The 19,320-nt window shown below is 41.4% G+C and overlaps 1 protein-coding gene across 4 annotated transcripts in view; it reads left to right on the forward strand.

Moving 5' to 3' along the window:
- RFX1 (regulatory factor X1) overlaps positions 1–19,320 on the forward strand; it is a 64,792-nt gene that overhangs the window by 40,374 nt on the left and 5,098 nt on the right. For 2 of the 4 annotated variants that reach the window (XM_088137685.1, XM_088137684.1), the window contains 15 exons: positions 946–1,041; positions 1,467–1,832; positions 2,906–3,000; positions 3,504–3,921; positions 8,019–8,200; positions 9,342–9,461; positions 9,860–9,975; positions 10,247–10,365; positions 11,959–12,068; positions 12,342–12,493; positions 12,797–12,894; positions 13,880–14,029; positions 14,886–15,094; positions 15,222–15,375; positions 15,907–15,952. In XM_088137685.1, the coding sequence (XP_087993811.1) occupies positions 946–1,041; positions 1,467–1,832; positions 2,906–3,000; positions 3,504–3,921; positions 8,019–8,200; positions 9,342–9,461; positions 9,860–9,975; positions 10,247–10,365; positions 11,959–12,068; positions 12,342–12,493; positions 12,797–12,894; positions 13,880–14,029; positions 14,886–15,094; positions 15,222–15,375; positions 15,907–15,952 (2,431 nt within the window). The remainder of the gene's footprint in view (positions 1–945; positions 1,042–1,466; positions 1,833–2,905; positions 3,001–3,503; positions 3,922–8,018; positions 8,201–9,341; positions 9,462–9,859; positions 9,976–10,246; positions 10,366–11,958; positions 12,069–12,341; positions 12,494–12,796; positions 12,895–13,879; positions 14,030–14,885; positions 15,095–15,221; positions 15,376–15,906; positions 15,953–19,320) is intronic. The other 2 variants (XM_088137686.1, XM_088137687.1) reach the window with 1 other exon arrangement.

The raw sequence follows: 19,320 nt of genomic DNA on the forward strand, positions 1-19,320 counted from the left end.
ACAGGGAAGAACGATCCATTCCACTAGAAATATAATCATTTTGTCCACTTTCAACAGACATCTGTAGGGGTGCCACATGGTCTTCTTGTGTCCTTCTTTATAAAACACTGTAAGTTTAACTCTTACTCTTTTCCTCAGCAGGAAGGTGCTGCAGAAAACCATTCCTAGCAAGAATTGGGGCCTTCCAGATGTAAATCCACCCTCAAAATGTTTATCCCACTGTAGAATGACCTGACTTACTGTAGAAAAATGGTACATTGGAATTTTCATGAAGGTCCTCTTTTCTACACTGGAAACAGGGTATCAGCCCACCCAGACATTCACACACACAGAAACACATACAAACAAATTAGCAGGGCCCCAACAAATTTCAGCAATTTGCTGTACATAATTTCTCAGATATATCCTTTATTCTTACCTTTTTCAAATGTGCTTCCTTTGAGCTTTCTTCTGGATTGTTACTCCAGTACTGGAGGTGGAACTAGCTTTTCCCAAAGGAAGCACATCAGAATTTTCTAACTCTGCTTCCAGAGCAAGCAAAAGGGAGACATACTGCTGTAGAATACCGTATCTCTATTATGGAAAAAGGACATTCATGGAAAATCTAATGAATCATTCTAGGTCTTAGTAGCTGCTCAACCTTTGTGTGTGCATGTGTGTGTGTATGTGTATACACGCACACATGCCTTTGAGTCAGTTTTTGACTCCTGGTGACTGCCTGGCCAATCCCTGCAGTTTTCTTGGTGAGGTTTTTCAGAAGTGGTTTGCCCTTGCTTTTTTCCTAGGGCTGAGAGAAAGGGACTGGGCCAAGGTCACCCAGCTGGCTTCATGCCGGAGGCGGGACTAGAAGTCATGGTCTCCCAGTTTCTAGCCTGATGCCTTAACCACTACACCAAACTGGCTCCCAAAGAACACTAATGCACTCTGGTGTATTTCACTCCACAGAGATCTGTTGTGCAGACCACTCCCGCAACTCCCAAAGCAGGTACAGTGCAACAGCTGGCAGTGCAAGGGCTCCAGCAGGTTCATGTTACTCAAGAGGTAAGTGTTTGTCTTTTGCTCTTGAGTTGGCCTACATTTCCATTTCTTGTAACCTACAGCCACAGAGGCTTGCTGCCCTCTGAGCTAGCTAGCTTTAATTCTTCTGCAGCAATATTCCTATCTTTATATCATTCAAGTGATTGTAATCTTCCTGATCCAGGAGCAGTCTTCCCTGTCCGCCATCCTTTCTGTTGTGGATGTGATTTGTGAATCCAGAGGTTCCTGCCACTGACCACTGTAGTTGCCCAAACAGTGAAGTGGGAAAAGCTGAGCTATCAGTTTCTTGATCTGTAAGATCCCTTTTGCTTTTCAGAATATAGGATAGGCAGAGTACTGGGACCTTCTGTCCTCAGTCTCAACCTTTACATTCTTGTTTTTTCCCTCTCCTAGCTCTGATTGCTTTAGTCTTTCTGTTTATTGTCCAGAATGCAGACAGTGGTCCTTCTAAGAGCAGTCAGCAGTCGCAGCAGCAGGAGCAACAAGGAGTACAGCAAAGCCTCTCCCTAGAATGCAGCAGCAGCAGCAGCAGCAGCAGTGCACCCCAGCTGACCAGCTGCTGTTTACCTGGCCCGGAGCACAGGCTCCACTACATGCACTCACTAGATTCTGCCTCGGAGCAGTGGGTGGAGCTGGTCCGCATGCTTCCTCAGCCACTCCTCTTGCCACAACAGAAGGTGGTGATAGAGCAGCTGCCATTCCTCTCCTCTCATCACTCCAGCCCTGACCAGAGAGTCAAGATTCAGAGAGTCCCTCAGGTGCTAGTGTTTGGAACAGCAGCTACAGCACTTAAAGTAGGTCCAGCAAAGGGCAATAACTGAGATCCAAGAATAGCAAGCCCTGTGCACGTCACTTCTTAAGCAACAAACAGAGAAAAACAGCATAATTCCCTTCCGCTACTCCTCAAAAGCACTCTCATCGTAATCATTGGTGGTGGTCAAACAGCCATTTTTCCTTCCCCATATCCTGCCAGAGGAGTTGAAATTCTTGGACCTCTTTAGCTTTAGAATTGATTTTGCTTTACGTAAATAAAGGGTAAATACAGGAGTCTTAAGGGAGTGTGGGATATTAGAAATGTGATGGCCTGGGGAAAAAAAGGAAAAAAACCCCTAGGGGTTTTCCTAATTTCTCCATTTCTGGCTTTCACATCTTTATGGGAAATATATACCCTACCCAATAAACATGTTGCATTTTGATGGGATTTCAAGACATGGGAGTTAAAGTATAGTTTTGTTATAGCTAGTCAGGATTTCAGACTGTTAATTCTGGGTTTGTGAACAAGGTCCAGTCTAAGAAAGCAGAATCCTGACATTCTAATCATATAAAATAATTTCTTATAATTTAGAAAAAAAACCACTGTGACATCTTTGTAAAGAGCCATTTCACGCATTATGGAGGGGTAAACCTGGTATAAACAATTGCAGCCAATATAGCTCTGAATAATTGTATGGCGCATATTTGTGAAAATATGCTTATTGTATTTGCACTTTTTTACTACAGCTCTGTGCCTTGTCATGTGGGAAAATCTGCTTTGCCCTGAAGGAACATTCCTTTCTTAATGGTTGTACCACTGAACTTATTTTGTCTGATCAGAGGATCTGCAGTGTCTTTTATTTACACAAGGAGTCCTTATTCCATAGAAATTCTGGGGTGGAGGTTAGCCTTTGGTCATAGAATCCATGATAACTGAATGTCAGATACAGGATAAAGGCAATGCGTGTGCGTGGAAGAAAAAGGGATTCTGACGGCCCACTCCTGCTTTAGAGAAGCCTGCTGGGAGGGACAAAAGGGAAAAGTACAGTAAACATGGCCTTACTCCTTCATCTCAGTTTGCTTTTCCTTTCCTTCCTGCTGCTTATGTGCTCAGGTCCAGCAGCTTCAGCAGGTTCCTGTGCAGCATGTTTATCCTAATCAGGTTCAGTATGTGGAAGGTGGAGACGCCAGCTATACAGCAAGTACCATGTGAGTATAAAGAGGTCAGGCTTATCTTGCATATGCTATCCTGAGGCTTGAGCCTAATGATTTCATTAGTCAGATTCAGGTTGCCAAAGCCACTGCTCCAAAAAATTGCATGCTATAGTTTTTCACACAGTGGCAAAGTGTTTCTATGTTGTTTCTAAACCATAGAGATAACTACTGTTCTCCAAAAAAACCTGGAACTGAAAATATTTTAAGATTTATGCCCCAGACCGATCTGATAAGTTATTCAAAGTGGATTAGGATGGGGTAGAAGTGCCAGAGAAAACCTGCCAAGAACAGGATACCTGGCATGCAATTGGTGGTATTTTTATAGAAACTTCTATAAGAATAAATCTATTGCCAGCATTGTTCCTGCTTTTTGGACTTTTCTCCTCTGTGCCTATAGTACAATTCTGGATATATGTAGTTGAGGTTTCCTCTTCTAGGTTGCTGTTTTTCCCTTAATGTGTGTGCGCACTTACCTGATTGTGTTTCTTCCATTTCAGACGCTCCAACACTTACCCTTACACAGAGACACCTCTCTATACTCAGAACACTGGAGCAAATTACTATGAGTCACAAAATACCCCAACACAGGTCTCCACTCCAGCAACCTCACAGACAGTGGCCAGCAGTGGCTCTGTGCCTATGTATGTTTCTGGAGGACAAATCATAGCCAATCCAAGTGGAAGCAGCAGTACAGGAGGAGGAGGAGGAGGGGGAGGAGGAGGAGCACCGGCAGCAGCAGGAAATGGTGCTGGTGGTGGCAGCACTGCTGGAGGTGGAGGAGGAGGAGGAGGAGGAGGAGGAGGAGGAGGAACTGGTGGCAGCAGCAGCACAGGGACCTATGTGATTCAAGGAGGTTACATGCTGGGAAGTTCAAGCCAGTCCTACTCACACACCACCCGTGCCTCTCCTGCAACAGTAAGTTTTCCACTAAGATACTTGCTTGTTGATTCAAAGGAATTGGAAATTTCTTTTCTCGCTGTCAGTGCAATTAGTCCCATTAATGCAGTGATTTTCTATGCCTGTATTCTGGGGAAGCAATATTTTGTTGGCAGGCTTCTCTAAAAGATAGCTTAGCATACTTTTTGCCCATTACTGGTCTTTCTGAGAAAGATGCAACTACAAGAGTGTAGTTTGTAGGTTACACCCTCAACTCCCAAAAAGAGTGCGTGTGGTGAGCTGCCCAGAGTCAGTCAGGTGAGATGGGTGGCTATACAAATGGAATAAATAAACAAACTTATGGGTAGCACATTATGCTAACTAGGTATGTATTCTGAATATACTACTAAAATTAAAAAACAGTTTTATCCACAATCTCCCACCATCTTGAAATTTTGGTGGCATGATTTTATTTTATTTTTTTCCTCAAAATCAAGAGAATTTTTAATTTATCATAGTTAACCTTCCCACAAAACCCCAATAAATGGCCTAAAATCACAGTTCTTCAGGCCGATTTAAGCCGTCTAACTATTTCTCATAAGCTTTCTTCTGCTAAAGAAGATTCTATTTTTCTATGTTATTCTCAGTGTGCTTGAGAATTTATTTGAATTTTCTCTTTTTTTTTTAGTTTTAGTTTTGGAGGTAATGGAAGGTGCTATTGCTATTGGTACTGTTTTCTGCTGCATAATTCTGTGATCTTCTTGCCTGACCACACTTTGCAATCTGGAAAAGTCTGGAGGGGAGTTCACTCATGGTGTCTACCTTTGGGATTTACACTAGTTAGAGCAAACAAAGATGGTATCTCCCAATGGATGCTTGGAGGAAGCAAGACAATGCAATAGGAATAGGAGAGTAACTTTTTTGTGTCCACTGATTGTAGCCCAGATTTTATGTCTCCTCCTTTCAGGCCACAAGGGGGACCTGATGAATTATTTTTGGAACTAATTTTGCCTAATTTTCATTACATCCTGCATAAGAATTGAAAAGTATGTAAGATGCTTACTCTCTTCTCTGTCTGCCTCTCTTTAGGACCATTATAATTCATAAATTTCCTTCACACTGATTTCCCAAATGATGTTGACTAACCCCTTGAATGTCTAAACCTTTCAACATGCATAGAAAGAAAAATATACTCAAAATGTACTAAAAAAAAGCAAGGAACAGTTAAGAGTAATACAGGCAGACAAAATACAGAGTCATTTTGATGGAAATAAAAAGTTTGTTTTGGAAGTGGGTGAAGAGGACTAAGCGGGACAGCAAATAGAAATAAAATAAAAGTGATGAAAATTTGGGATGAAACTGAAGTGAGGGAATGTTGGGAAGGTTATTTTAGAGATTTAAAATAGGAATGATAGTGATATGTCAAAGAGTGGAATTGAAACAAATAGTATAGATGTTTGTGTCCAAAAAAATAATGAAAAAAGTCATAAATGGTGTGAGAATGTTGAAAATGGCAAGGCTGCAGGTGTAGATACTAGAGAAATATTAAAATATGGATGTACTTTCCTTAAGGAGTGATGTACAACTTGTTTAATGTTTGTGTGAAGACTGTATCTGTGCCAGATAATTGGAAGACTGCTGTCATTGGTCCTCTATATAAAGGGAAAGGTAGCAAGAGTAAATGCAAACACTGCAGGGAGCTTAGTTTGTTAAGTGTGCTTGGGAAGGTGTTTGGTAGAATTATGACTTAATTGGTGCAAGAATGACAATAAGCAACACTGGGGCTTTATGCTGGGCTGGGGATGCGCAGATCAGACTTTCACTCTTTAGTAGATCAATGAGAATATGAATGTAAGAGCAAGTAAGAAAGCAAGTACATTTATAGATTTTGAGAAAGCGTATGATAAAGTGAATTGTCTTGGGTTGTGGAATGTTTTATGTGATATGGAGTTGAAGTTTGGTTGCTGATGAAAGTAGAGGATCTGTGAGAATAAATTGATGCTTATCAAATGATTCACCATTGAGGAGTAAGGCAAGGATGTGTGATGTTCCTTGGTGGTTTTATCTGTTTATAGACAAATGTATAAAGAAAGTTTGTGGTGAAGGTAGGCAGTGCATTTATCAGGAACATGAACATACACATACTTTTGTATGCAGAAAATACTGTGTTTTTGGCTCAGAACCTGAATGATTTGCAGCAAATATGGTACAACTTAGGGGTAGGGATCTGAAAATGGATCTAAGACCAAGGTACTTGTTTTTGACAAGGAAAATCGAATGAGTGATTGCAAGTTAATCATAAAATTGCAGACAGCAAATGATTTTATGCCCCTTGGTAGAAAGTTTACTAGAGATGGAAAAATGAATGGAGAAATGTTAAGACATGCAGATGTTGGTAGAATGATACTGGGTACTGTGTGATAGGTTGCAAGTAATGACTGTTTGTCAAAATCAGCAAAAATGTTTGTGTACAAGAGTATGCTTCTGCCCATGTTGTATGGAAATGAAAGTAGGGAATAGAGTCAGGAGTAACATGAAAGTAAGTTAAACGCAATGGGAATGGAATACTTTAGTAAAACAAGAAGGGATAGGAACAAGAGTGTTGAATGAACATGGATTGCATACAAAAGTGAGTAACTTGTATTAAATAAATACAGGTAGTCCTCGCTTAACAACCATTCATTCAGTGACCATTCAAAATTATGATGGCGCTGAATGAATGGTACTTATGCCCGGTCCTCAAAGTTACGGTTGATGCAGCACTTCTGTATTCGTGTGATCAAAATTCGGGTGCTTGGCAGCCTGCCCACATTTATGAACACAGGGTGGGCTTCAACTCCCCTCACCTGCCTTTTCCCCCCCATCTCTGCCCCTTTGGCTGCCCTGAACTCTGCTGCCCCTGCTGCCTTGCACCCCCGCCGCCTTGCACTCCACTGCCCCCACCACCCTGCACTCCACTGCCCTCAGCTGACCTTCGCTGTCTTCTTCCTCCCACTGCTGACAAGGTGCACCCAGCCTGGCCCTTCATCAGGCAGGTGCTGCCTGCATGAGACCTTCCCAAGGTCCCAAAGTGGTTTGCAGCCTCCCCAAAGCCATGCAAGGCCTTCCAGAAGCCTGGCAAAGGGTCAGGCTGGGCCTTGGCAGCAGCAGGAAGAAGACAGCAAAGGTCAGCGGGTGGCAGAGTGCAGGGTGGTGGAGGTGCAGGGTGGCAAGGTGGCAGGGACAGCAGAATGCAGGGTGGCCAAAAGGACAGAGATGAAGGTAGATAGGCGGGTGGGGGGAGTTGAAGTAGAGGCGAGCGCAGCAGGGCAGAAGTGTGAGGTCCTGGCCTTATGTCCGCAACCGGGGCTACTGAAACTGCTGTTGATAAGCAGTGCGGTCATGTGATATTTCACCTAATGACCCATTGCTTAGCGATGGAAATTTTGGTCCCAATTAGGGTCATTAAGTGAGGATTACCTGTATGTTGAGGTAGTTTGGACATATATCAAGAATGAATAAGGATTGAATCGCAAAATAAAAGTATAAAGGAGGAGTGGATGATGAGATCCTGAAAAGAGAGGTGAGAAGTTTAAGGAACAAAAGGTAATGTATGAAATGGTGTATGGATGTGGAAGAATCAAGGATAGAAAGGTAGGTGGAGGTGTAGTGAATGGTGTTGGTGTAAAGTAGCCTATGCTATGTTTCTTTTTCATTTTCTTATACATCTCTTTAATTTCTTTGGCTTGCTATTTCTTACACATTTTTTGTACTCTGCACAACATTGTTTACCCCAAAAGGGAATAGTGTGATGGATATAAGCCCTTCAAGACCTTTAATATAGTGAGGTTTTTGAAAATGTAATCTATTTAATGGAAAGAGCAGCTTTACTGCAAGTGTCAATTAAAGCCTGTAAAGAAATGTTTGATCTCTTTAAAAATAAGGATGTGCATCATGGTCTAATCTCTGGGGATTTGAATCAGGATGGAAGTGAAATAAAGAAACATACAGGCTCCTTAGCAAGGCAGTGTTTGGACTATGCATTCAAAACTTGTGGTAAAAGTCTTACTATGTTAAATAATAATTACAACAGGAAACATTAAAGGCTTGGGAGGGAAGTTGAAAGACCTGTAAATAGTACTCCTGTTGCTTTGTAGGTCCAGTGGCTGTTGGATAACTATGAGACTGCTGAGGGTGTGAGCCTTCCTCGCAGTACCTTGTACTGCCATTACCTCCTGCATTGTCAGGAGCAGAAACTGGAGCCAGTCAACGCAGCATCTTTTGGAAAGCTGATTCGCTCAGTATTTATGGGACTCCGCACTCGCCGACTTGGAACCAGGTAAAAGGGCGGAGGGCTGTGTCACTGATGCAAAAGGGCTTGGTCAATCTGTTTGATTTTCCTATATAAGAAAAATATCATTGGTGTTAAATAGGCTAAAATTATATTTATATTTGTCTTTCTGTTTTCATTCTGACAGTGACTAAGAGCAGACATATTAAAACAAGTATTTGTTTTAGGAGGAACTGGAATAGTGGTAAAACATGGATTTTATGTAATTATGGGGAGCAATGCTGGCTGGGTTCACAAAACATGATTAATCAGATAAACCTAGCAGCTGCATTCACACAATACAGCCTAATTGGTTTAATTTTGAATTGTTTATTATACCTTAGCTTTGCATATGGACCACTGTCATTTGAATAGTTAATGGTACAGTGTTTGATGCTAACCCAGAAATGGTTTAATTCAATAACCGGGTTAAATGTTCTGTGAACAGAACCAGTGTTCTCTCAAGTCTCTAAGGCTGGAGAGATGCAGGTTAAAATCTCATTCCAGTTATGAATTCACTGGGCAGTATTGAGTGAATAATAATAGCACATTTAACATTTTGGAGTATTTACAATACTTCACAAACTTTTACTGAATCAGTGGTCTCCAATTTTAAGCAGCCTTGGAATTTTGTGAAAAAGTTAAAGGTACTATCAAAGAATGGCTACCTTACATATTCCCATGATGGTCATAGACAGTCACAACATATCAGTTTCATAGAAGGGCAAGCTGGTAAGGCCAGAAAAGAATTAGCTTGCCCAATATCTTGAATCCAAGGCAGAAGATTAATTTGAACCTCAAACTTGCCCCTCTGAACTCCTTAGAATGCTAGTTTTTATTCTGTATTCTTTTCTTGAGGATCATCTTATAGTCTTTCACTCCAAATTTTCTCTCTCCCTAGTCCAAAAATACAAATGTATAAATACTGTGGGTTTTTTCCCCTCATCTAAGTATGGTACCCTTCAGGCTTCCCCTACCTATAATATTGTTCTATCCTGCTGCTTCCCTTCCCCAAACTGGCTAGAGTATTCATGTTGCCTTTTTCACTCTACCAGGTTTATTTAGACAGGAGAGACTTTTCTCAGTAGTGCATGGTTTGTTGTAATCTAAGCAATTTATATACAGGCTTCTATTTTCATTTTTCTTTCAGAGGGAATTCTAAATACCACTATTATGGGTTGCGCATCAAAGCCAATTCCCCACTGCTGCGGCTCATGGAGGACCAGCAACATCTGGCCATGAGGCAACAGCCTTTTTCTCAGAAGCAACGGTAGGAGATTGTGCAGGAAAAGTGACAGAGTAAAGATTCTTGCCTAAACTTGCCCAAAGCCCTAGAAATCTGATACTGAGCCAGTTGGATCAGTGGTATGACTAAGATGGTTTTCTAGACTTCCATTGGAACTTCTAAGTTTTTCCAGGCTGTCTGGGCTTTGCAGTGGCTTCCATGATTTGTCTTTGGAAACTCCTGATTGGCACTTTTCCCTACCATTTTGTTTAAGGGCAGTACGCAATCCCAAAACAACTTCCTTTCTACCTACATCCAGTTTTGGATGTAGTTTTGGTAGGGCACCACTGCGCACCTGTCCTGATGTCATGCATGCTACATCCCTTTCCTCACTATTACTTTTGCTCCAAAATGCCTTGACTCTCAGTTACTTTGCTCTTTAGGCTCAAACCCATTCAGAAGATGGAGGGCATGACCAATGGAGTAGCTGTGGGGCAGCAACAGGCCTCAGGGCTATCTGATATCAGTGCCCAAGTGCAACAGTACCAGCAGTTCTTAGGTAAGAATGAGACTTGACATTATGAGATCTCTGAGTAGGAGGCAGAAGAGAATATGCACCATCCTTTACATGGCTGTTTTGGCAGTATTTCTGTGGTCAATAAAACAGTGGGCCATGGGGCTCCAGTTTTCCACATATCTCAAAGAAACTAGATCCTAGTCCAAATAAAATCCAAATTTTCATCTGAAACTTGAACAAATGATAGAAAAGTATGGCTATTCATTAGGGTTTAGTTGATCTTGTTGGACTGACTTTTCCTTCCTCGTTGCAGATGCTTCCCGCAGCTTGCCTGACTTTGCTGAGTTGGACTTACAAGGGAAGAATCTCCCTGAGGGTATTGGGGCTGAAGATGTGAAGGCTTTCCAGTTGCTCTATCGAGAACATTGTGAGGTATGTGAGAGAACATATTGGAAAGAGAAATAAGGCACTAAAGCAGGAGTAGGTAACCTGAAATCCTTCAGATGTTCTAACATCCTTTATTTTATTTTACTTAATTTTAACATACATATACATAACCCCCACACACATTTTTAAAAGTATATATTTTATTTTCTATTGCTTTGTTAGATTTATATCCTGACTTTCCTCCCAGAACTCAAAGCAGCATACTATATATAACATTCTTTCCTCCAGTTTTTCTTTACAGTGACCCTGTGAGATAGATTGGGCTTCCGATGGTTTTTGTGGCTGAGAGTGCATTTAAACCTGGGTGTCCCCAGTCCTTGTCCAGCACCTTAATTACCATACCATACTGGCTCCATTAGTTTGTTAGCAGATTATGGGAGTTGTAATCATGTACACCTAGCATCAGGTACAGATTTATAGAATAGGAAAGGCTTTGGCTGCTTCCAGACTAGTCATTAGTAGAAGCAACCTTTTTGAACCTCTCTTTCTAGATTCTGACCCTGTTTTACTTATTTACCTGAAAAGATTTCTATTTTGCTTTTCAGCTGTGACAGTTTAGGGCAGTTATGCTGCAGTATTCTGCCTGTTTCAAGCTTGTAAAGAAGCTTGAAATAGGCCACTCATCTGGTGGTTATCTGAATATGTGGAAATGTTCTACAGTTCAGCTATAACTGATCCTTTTTCACAACTAATTTTGGAAGTGATATGGCTTAAATTTGTTCAATCAATCAATCTTTATTTACCGTATTTTTCCGACTATAAGACGATACTTTTTTCTAAAATCCTTACGCTAAAAATTGAAGGGCGTCTTATGCAAGGAAGTAAGCCGAGGAGAGAACCACGCGGTTGCAAAACTGCCCATACTCTGTCTCTGCAAACAGGCTTCCTCCAATCACGAGCCTCCAGTCACGAGTGAAACTGCCCATACTGTCTCGCAAACAGACTTCCTCCAATCACAAGCCTTATGTAACTGACGTCAGCTGATGCTGAACAAACCAGTTGGAGGAAGTCTGTTTGCAGAGACAAGCTATCGGCAGTTTCACTCGTGACTGAATGTAATCAGTTATGCAAAAGAGCCTGGAAATAGAGCTGCAGAGAGACGGTTTGGACCTCCTCCCACCGAGTATATATCAGGTAAATGTTACCTAATTACTAAATAAAAATGTGTTCTGCACTGTCTTTAAAATATTGATTTCTTAATTTTGGGTTGGAAAAGTGGGGGGCGTCTTGTACATGGGGGCATCCTATTGATGGAAAAATACCGTACTTTATTTACTTTATTTACAGCCAAAAGGCCCCGTTTGTTGGATGAACTTGGCTTAAAAGGGATTTTTGCTATCAGAAGAATTTCCACAAGATGAGCAAGTCTAGTCTTGAGAGTTGTTGGTGGGGAAAGCTTTTAGCCAATGACAGGCTGGGAAAGTGGTCTACTTGGGAAATAAAAAGTTAGTGAGCAGGGAAGAATGTGGCTTGACTCAGCCAGATGCGGCTGGGGCTCAGTGATTTAGTGTGTCTTAGCTTGTCCCACTGCAAGAAGTATGGTATGCAGTGGATTATACAACTACTACTTCTCCTCAGGCCATTGTCGATGTGATGGTAAACCTGCAGTTCACACTGGTAGAGACACTCTGGAAGACCTTTTGGCGATATAATTTGAACCAGCCCAGTGAAACCACCCCTATAGTTATGTGAGTATTACTGCAAAGTTATTATTTCTTGCCCACGTGTGTAATGTGGCCGACTCAATTTACAGCCCTCCACTTTTAGAAATGTTAATTGCAACCTTTAACCACCAACAGGTTGCCAGCCCCTGTCCTATAACCTGGTACCTAAAAGTATTGGTGGATTCCATTACGGAAGGACTGTTGGCAGACATGCTGGATTTTGAAAAAATGAGTTGTGGTGTTGTGGTTTTGTGGTGATTCTTTCTTAATTTGGCATATGTATGTTTGATATTTTAGCCATGACGAAGCAGAAAAGCGTCTCCCAAAGAGCTGCTTGGTGATACTGTCCAAGTATGAGCCTGTTCTCAAATGGACAAAAGACTGTGACAACTTGCTATACCAGGGGCTGGTAGAGGTCCTCATCCCAGAAGTGCTCCGGCCCATTCCGAGTAAGCTTACTGTGCACAGTTCATGTTTTCGGCTAATAATGGACAAACCTAGGGCAACCAGTAGTGGATGGAGAAATTTCAACACTTGGAAGGACTCTCCCTGGCATTCTCTCATCGTGGGTTTAACCCCATGTTCTGTGATTAGTGGTGTGACAATCTTGTTTGGTTGAGATGGAAACAGATCATCTCCAGTTGGTTGTCTTTGCTTACTTATGCTGTACCTCCCTAACTTCAGAATGCCAACCAATTTGAAACTGCGTATTTTAGAGAAGGTTGATTGTTGTGGTTCCAATTCTGCTCTAGGTGCCTTGACACAAGCAATCCGAAACTTTGCAAAAAGTTTGGAGAGCTGGCTGACGAATGCTATGATGAATATTCCAGAAGAGATGGTCCGAGTGAAGGTGAGCCAAAGAGCATGAAGCTGTGTGGCAGGAAGGGTGGTCAGTTTTGGATGTGTTTTTTTTTTTGATAGTAGGAGATTCTAATGTGGTATTCTTTGGAGCCTGAGGTCTGTGCTAGGATAGACTGGTAGACACTAACACTTCCTGTGCATACCTGAAGCTAGTATGTCACATTCCACTTTCTGTTTTCTTTTGGAGTTTATTTATTTATTTGATTGATTGATTGATTTATATAGCCGCCCATCTCACATAAATGACTCTGTCCAGCTTACAATAAAATAAAAACAATAAAATAGATAATATAAAATAAAAATGACAATGTAGCAGCTGAGTTTCATAAATAACAGTCAGCAAAGCCAAGACGCTGGTGCCCCAGGCACAAAACCAAAGGCCAGCAGGGTCGGGGCTAACCTAATCTCAGGTGGAATGATGTTCCACAGGGTGGGTGCCACAGCAAAAAAGGCCTCCTCCTGGGCCCCACCAGCCAACACTCCTTAGCTGACAGTACCCAAAGCATGGTCCTCTTGCCAGACCAGGTGGGACGGGTAGAAACTGGGGAGAGATGGCCCCATAAATAACCCAGTGCCAAGCTATGAAGGGCTTTAAAGGTAACTATCAATGCCTGGAATTGCACCCAGAAGCACAGTGGAAGCCAATGCAGCTCATGGAGCAGTGGTGTCACATGCACCAAAGAACGACGTCATTAACTGCCTGCTGAAGCTTCTGAATGATCTTCAAGGGCAGTCACATTTGGACCATGTTGCAATAGACCAATCTGGAGGTCACAAGGGCATGGGTGATCATGAGCAGTGCCCCCCGGTCTAGGAATGGGTGCAACTGACACACAACCCAAAGCTGTGCAAAGGCTCTCCTAGCCACAGCTGCCACGGTGTTACTTTGCAAGGTTCTCTGAGCTCCTTAGTTCCTTCTCATCAAGCACAGTTGTGAGAAAAAAAAGTTGTGTCATTTCTGTTCCCTCTCTCAGGTGGCTGCAGCAAGTGCCTTTGCCCAGACCCTGCGACGTTACACCTCTCTGAACCATCTTGCCCAGGCTGCCCGGGCTGTTTTACAGAATACAGCTCAAATTAATCAGATGCTAAGTGACCTCAACCGGGTTGATTTTGCTAATGTCCAGGTAACCAGCTGCATAGTTATGCCCCAGTTCAGCCAGGCTTTTTTCTTCCTTTTCCATTTGGAACTAGAAACTAAAAATGTTTCATTTTCCTGTTGACTCAGCTGGGCTGGGTATTATTAATCGCAAAGCCTTTTTGTCACTGTTATTTTTGGAGAACTGAGTAGCCAGTATAAGAGTTGCATCAGATGCAGACATAAGATTTAATTTGTTAGGCCCGTCTATATTAGCACTCTTTTTCAAAAAATGAGTATGAATTTGCCTCACAAAGCTCACTATCAAAGTTGTTTTCTCATTCATCTCTTTATAGCATTTATACCCTACCCTTCAGCCTGAAGTTTCCCTGAGTGGCTTTTAGAAGAGTAAAAGCCAGACCATCCATGCTGCCAGGTTTACAATCTAAATGACACATTACAGAAGGAAAGGGAAAAACAGATAATTCAGGCACCAGTTCTTAATGTTCATCTTTCCTGTAGTGGCCAGCTGTGATGGGAGTGGGCTACTCAAGAAGGCCCAAATGATATTATCTCTTCCAGAGCAGAGGGATCTGTTGTTCTTCCTCACAGGGCAGCCTGAATGGCCTCTGTGAGGAAAGAAGGAAAGTCCCACTAACCATTTTGGATAATCTAGAGTCAGTGAGCCATTGGATCTTTTTCATGGTTCATCATTTAGGTGGAGAAAACATATTTCATAACAGCTCATAATGTATTATTGGCCTTTTAATACCAAATTATTTTGGCTGCTCTGTTTCCAGAACTCTTTTAAGCCACTTCAGATTGGTCCTTGACTTATTTTGGGGGAGGGTGTCTGTGCAGCAATTGCATTGAAGAATTTTCTCTTTCTCCTTGCTCCTCCAAAGGAGCAGGCCTCATGGGTGTGCCGGTGTGAGGATCGTGTGGTACAGCGACTCGAGCAAGACTTCAAAATGACTCTGCAGCAGCAGAACTCTCTGGAGCAATGGGCAGTCTGGCTGGATGGTGTAGTCAGCCAAGTCCTAAAACCCTACCATGGCAGCCCCAGCTTTCCCAAAGCTGCCAAACTCTTTCTCCTCAAGTGGTCCTTCTATAGGTAAGTGGAAGGTGAGAAGCAGATATTAGACATGCTCCTTGGTGCCCAGGCTATAAATGACATAATTAACAAGCCATGGGGTGCTACCTCAATGATATGTGCAGCATTGGGCTACTTCTCTTTCCAGCTCCATGGTGATTCGGGATTTGACCCTGCGAAGTGCAGCCAGTTTTGGCTCCTTTCATCTCATCCGCCTCCTCTATGATGAATATATGTACTACCTGATAGAACATCGTGTGGCTCAGGCCAAGGGCGTAACTCCTATAGCTGTCATGGGAGAGGTAGGTCTTGTGGCTGTTGAATATAAGAATGAAGAGCTGGCAGAAAGAGGGTTCCTGCAAGTTCTGATTATCATCCACTTGGGCAGAGGTTTCCTAATTAAACAAGTGTTTCCAACTCTTTCCCCTGTATTGATTATATGGAGTTTTTGTATATATTCAACTGTCTTATAACTCTAAGTCAGAGCATCGGTTCTTCTGTTCTGATAGTATCTTTTGATTAATAGGAGATGCCAGATTAACTCAGGCTGGGTCTCCAGATGCTACCGCTGTGTTTTTTCCTAAGCCCAGAACATAGTTATAAATGAAAAACCATATATAATTACTCATGCTTTATAACCAGTGGGATCTCCTGTGGAGTGCATTCAGGAGAAAGAAGTTATCAAAAGAAAACCATATGACTATATTCTGGGTGAAAAATAAGCATTATATAGGACTATGCAGCTCTGTGTGTTCCTGTATCTCTCCCCTACACGATCCTGTCTCTTTGTAGAGAACGTCATTGCTTACCCATGTTTCTTGTTTCTTTTTAAGTTTGCAAACCTGGCAAGTTCCTTGAATCCTTTGGATCCAGATAAAGGTACTGTCCAACTCTTTAAGGGGTCAATTATTTGCTTAATGTTAGATTGGGACTATTACTCCCTCCTTTACAAATGGGAGTCAATATTGTTCCTTCCATTTGTGTGAAAAAGAAGCTCTAGGGGGCAGGGATGTACTTAGATCTGTTCACGGAACAGAGAGCTATGCCTGAAATTGTTTCTGCTCCAATACAAGTTGGCTGTCTAGGGTTAGGCTATTGATACCAGGATTGAAAGAGGAAGACAGTTCATGGCAGAGAGGGATCCATGGAGCTTCATGTAGTGATTATGCAGAACCTATGTCAGCCATCCAAGCTTGGGAATGCTGCTTGAGTAGCATGTAAAACATGCTAGATTCCAGTGCTGCATACCTTTGGATGGTCTGTATTCACCACATTTCCTGGAAGGGGTGTGTGTGAATATCTATCCTCCTAGATCTTTCAGTTGCTTTCAGTACAATATCTTTCTGGACTGCCTGCAAGGGTTGGGAGGTGAGGGGCATGGCGTTATGGCAGTTCGGTTCCTATCTGTGGACAGGTCCAACTGGAGGGTAGGAGAGGCCCAATGGCAAGCATTCTCTGTAGCAACTCTCTCTGCAATATCTTGCCCCCTGAAACAAGATGGCCCCAATCCTCATGGTCTTCTGGAAACAGGTGAAAACTTAGCTGTTCCAGAAGCTCCTTGGGATTAATTGCAACCAGAGGCACCATATCAATTGTTATATTAGTTTTAGCCATTTTTAATCTCTAAATTGGAAATTAGATTATGGACTTAATCATTTAATTGATTTTGACACTGATTTTGTGCTGTTTTATATTTAAATTCTGTAAGCCACCTAGAGTCTACTAGGTTTTGGGTGATAGATAAATCACATAAACATCTTGCCAGATGTCAGCTATCCCATACAAGAACTAGTGAGATGTTAACAAGGAGCCAGTTTGGTCTAGTGGTGAAGGCACCAGGCTAGAAACTGGGGGACGGTGAGTTCTAGTCCCGCCTTAGGCAGGAAAGCTGGCTGGGTGACTTTGGGCCAGTCACTCTCTCAGCCCAACTTACCTCACAGTGTTGTTGCTATGGGGAAAATAGGAGGAGGAAGGAGTATTAGGTATGTTCGCCGCCTTGAGTTATTTATAAAAATAATAATAAAGGCGGGATAAAAAATCTAAAAAAAAAATCTTAACCAAGGGCATCAAAACTTTGAGAAAGATTAAGCCATTTTTTAAAAAAGATATAATTTGAGGGATTTGCAACACCTGCTTTGGAATGACAGATTCCTTGGTGCTTCTGGATGCTATGTTGCCAATCCCTGTGTTACTCAGTCTAATGAATAAAAGCAAAACCATTGTGTATGATAAAAAAAAAAAGTAGCAAGTGTAAAGGATGATACAAACTCTCACCCTCTAGGGCTTAAAATATAGCCTCCTATATCTTTAGAAAGAAGACCCAAAGATTTCTGCTTCAGTTAACCTTTCTCTTGTTCATTTGCCTTGAAATCAAAGGTCTCCCTTTGACAATGATCGGTTTACTTGGAGCAGCAGAACCTGTCTCTGCCTGAGCTGAGGCAGCCGCTTGGACAACAGTCAGATCAGCCTGCTTAGTATTAAGACATCTTGAGGACAAAGAGTAGTGAAAAAGAAAAAATCGAAGGAGGAATGACTGCTTCTTGTAATGTAAAACTGCCTCTGAACTTCTGGAAGTTGGCTTTACATTGCTATCCCACCACAAACTGTCCTTAAGAGCCTATGTCTGTTTTTCTCTGGAGAACAGGGAAAAAGCCTAGCTGGGGATGCTGTCTAAGCATTAGAGAAGGATAAAATGATGAGCATCATGCACTGTTGCTGCAACTGACAAAACGTGGGGAGGAAGAGCACCTTTGAGGCTTATTTTTTCAAGCCCTTAGTACCCAAGTGATGTTACCATTCAGTCTTTTTAAGGAATGGTAGTGAAGCAGGACCAATAGAATGAATGGAATAAATTCCATTTCTTAGTTCCTGATCCACAGGATATGACAGGATAGGTTTCACATGTGCTATGACACATGCAGGCTATCTACTCCAAAGCTGCTAGGGGAAAATGCCTCCTCCCATGCAAACCTGCTTGTTTACTCCAAGACTGTAAGGGGTGAGGTCACCTCTCTTGGAGGCTATCTCTTATGTTAATGTGGATTCTGGTAGTTCATTTAGGTGGAACTAGGGCAGTGTTGTCCAAACTTGGCCACTTTAAGATGAGTGGACTTCAACTCCCAGAATTCCCTAGCCAGCCCCATGCTGGCTGGGGAATTCTGGGAGTTTAAGTCCACTCATCTTAAAGTGGCCAAGTTTGGACAACACTGAACTAGGGAAAAAAGCCTTCTCATTCCTAATGAGGCTTCCAAGGAGAAGCTGTACAGAACTTGGCCCCATTTCTTATGGATGCCCACTGTATGGCAAAGACTGCTCTTTTTAGGAAGGTTTTAAATGACACATTTTCAGTTCTGTTTTACTAACAATCTATTTGAATTCAATTTGGGGGGGAAGGGGTTGTTATTGAGATGAGGTAAGTTCTTAATGTTACTTTATGGCATTTATTGTTGTGGTGTTCCTCTTTTAAAAATTTTTTGTGGATTAGTTTTTATGCTGCTACAGCTTGGAATTTTACTATTACTTATGGTGGTGTTAATATGGATTTATTACTTGTCTTTTGCTGGCAAGACAGATGGAATAAAAATCATTTAAATCAGTATTAAAAGCACTGGCAAAAAAGTTGAGTTTAAAAAAATATATAATTAGGTCAATTTACTTAAAAATAACATTCTAGATTTATTGCTGGTTTTTGACATACAAAGAATGAACATGTGGGCAGCATTCAGCATATGTGAATGTCACAGCCAAAGATTCAGATTTAGTCATATAAATAGAATACTCAGAATAACAAATGGCAGCTTATTATCCAAAAGCAGTAGTGTTACAATTTTTAATTGTGATATCAAGAACACATTACCAACTGATGTTTAATTTATTAATATTTTAAAATGAGGGGAATTCATCAAGTGAATTAATAACATGTTAAAGTAGCACAATTATTAAAAAATCAGTGAAAGAGATAGGCAGAAAAGTCTTAAACTAAAGAAAAAACCCTTTAATGAAGACTAGAAAATAAGTGTTAAAATTAATATCCATTCATGTTTCAGTGTTTCTTTATATTTTTTATGAATTACTTGTATGAAATCAAGATACATTACTGAAAAATTGATTTTACTAACAAGATATTTGTATTAGTTAAATAGTATTTTTGTGATTTACTGTATTTTGATTAATTTGCTAGAATAAATTTGCATAGAAGTTGTTTTGTAAACATTAGTTGGTATATTATTATTCTAATATATTATAAT

Source organism: Python bivittatus, unplaced genomic scaffold (assembly GCF_059951505.1).
Source record: "Python bivittatus isolate LINGU-HERP-01145 unplaced genomic scaffold, Pbiv_v1 ctg000220_np1212, whole genome shotgun sequence".
NCBI lineage: Eukaryota > Metazoa > Chordata > Lepidosauria > Squamata > Pythonidae > Python > Python bivittatus.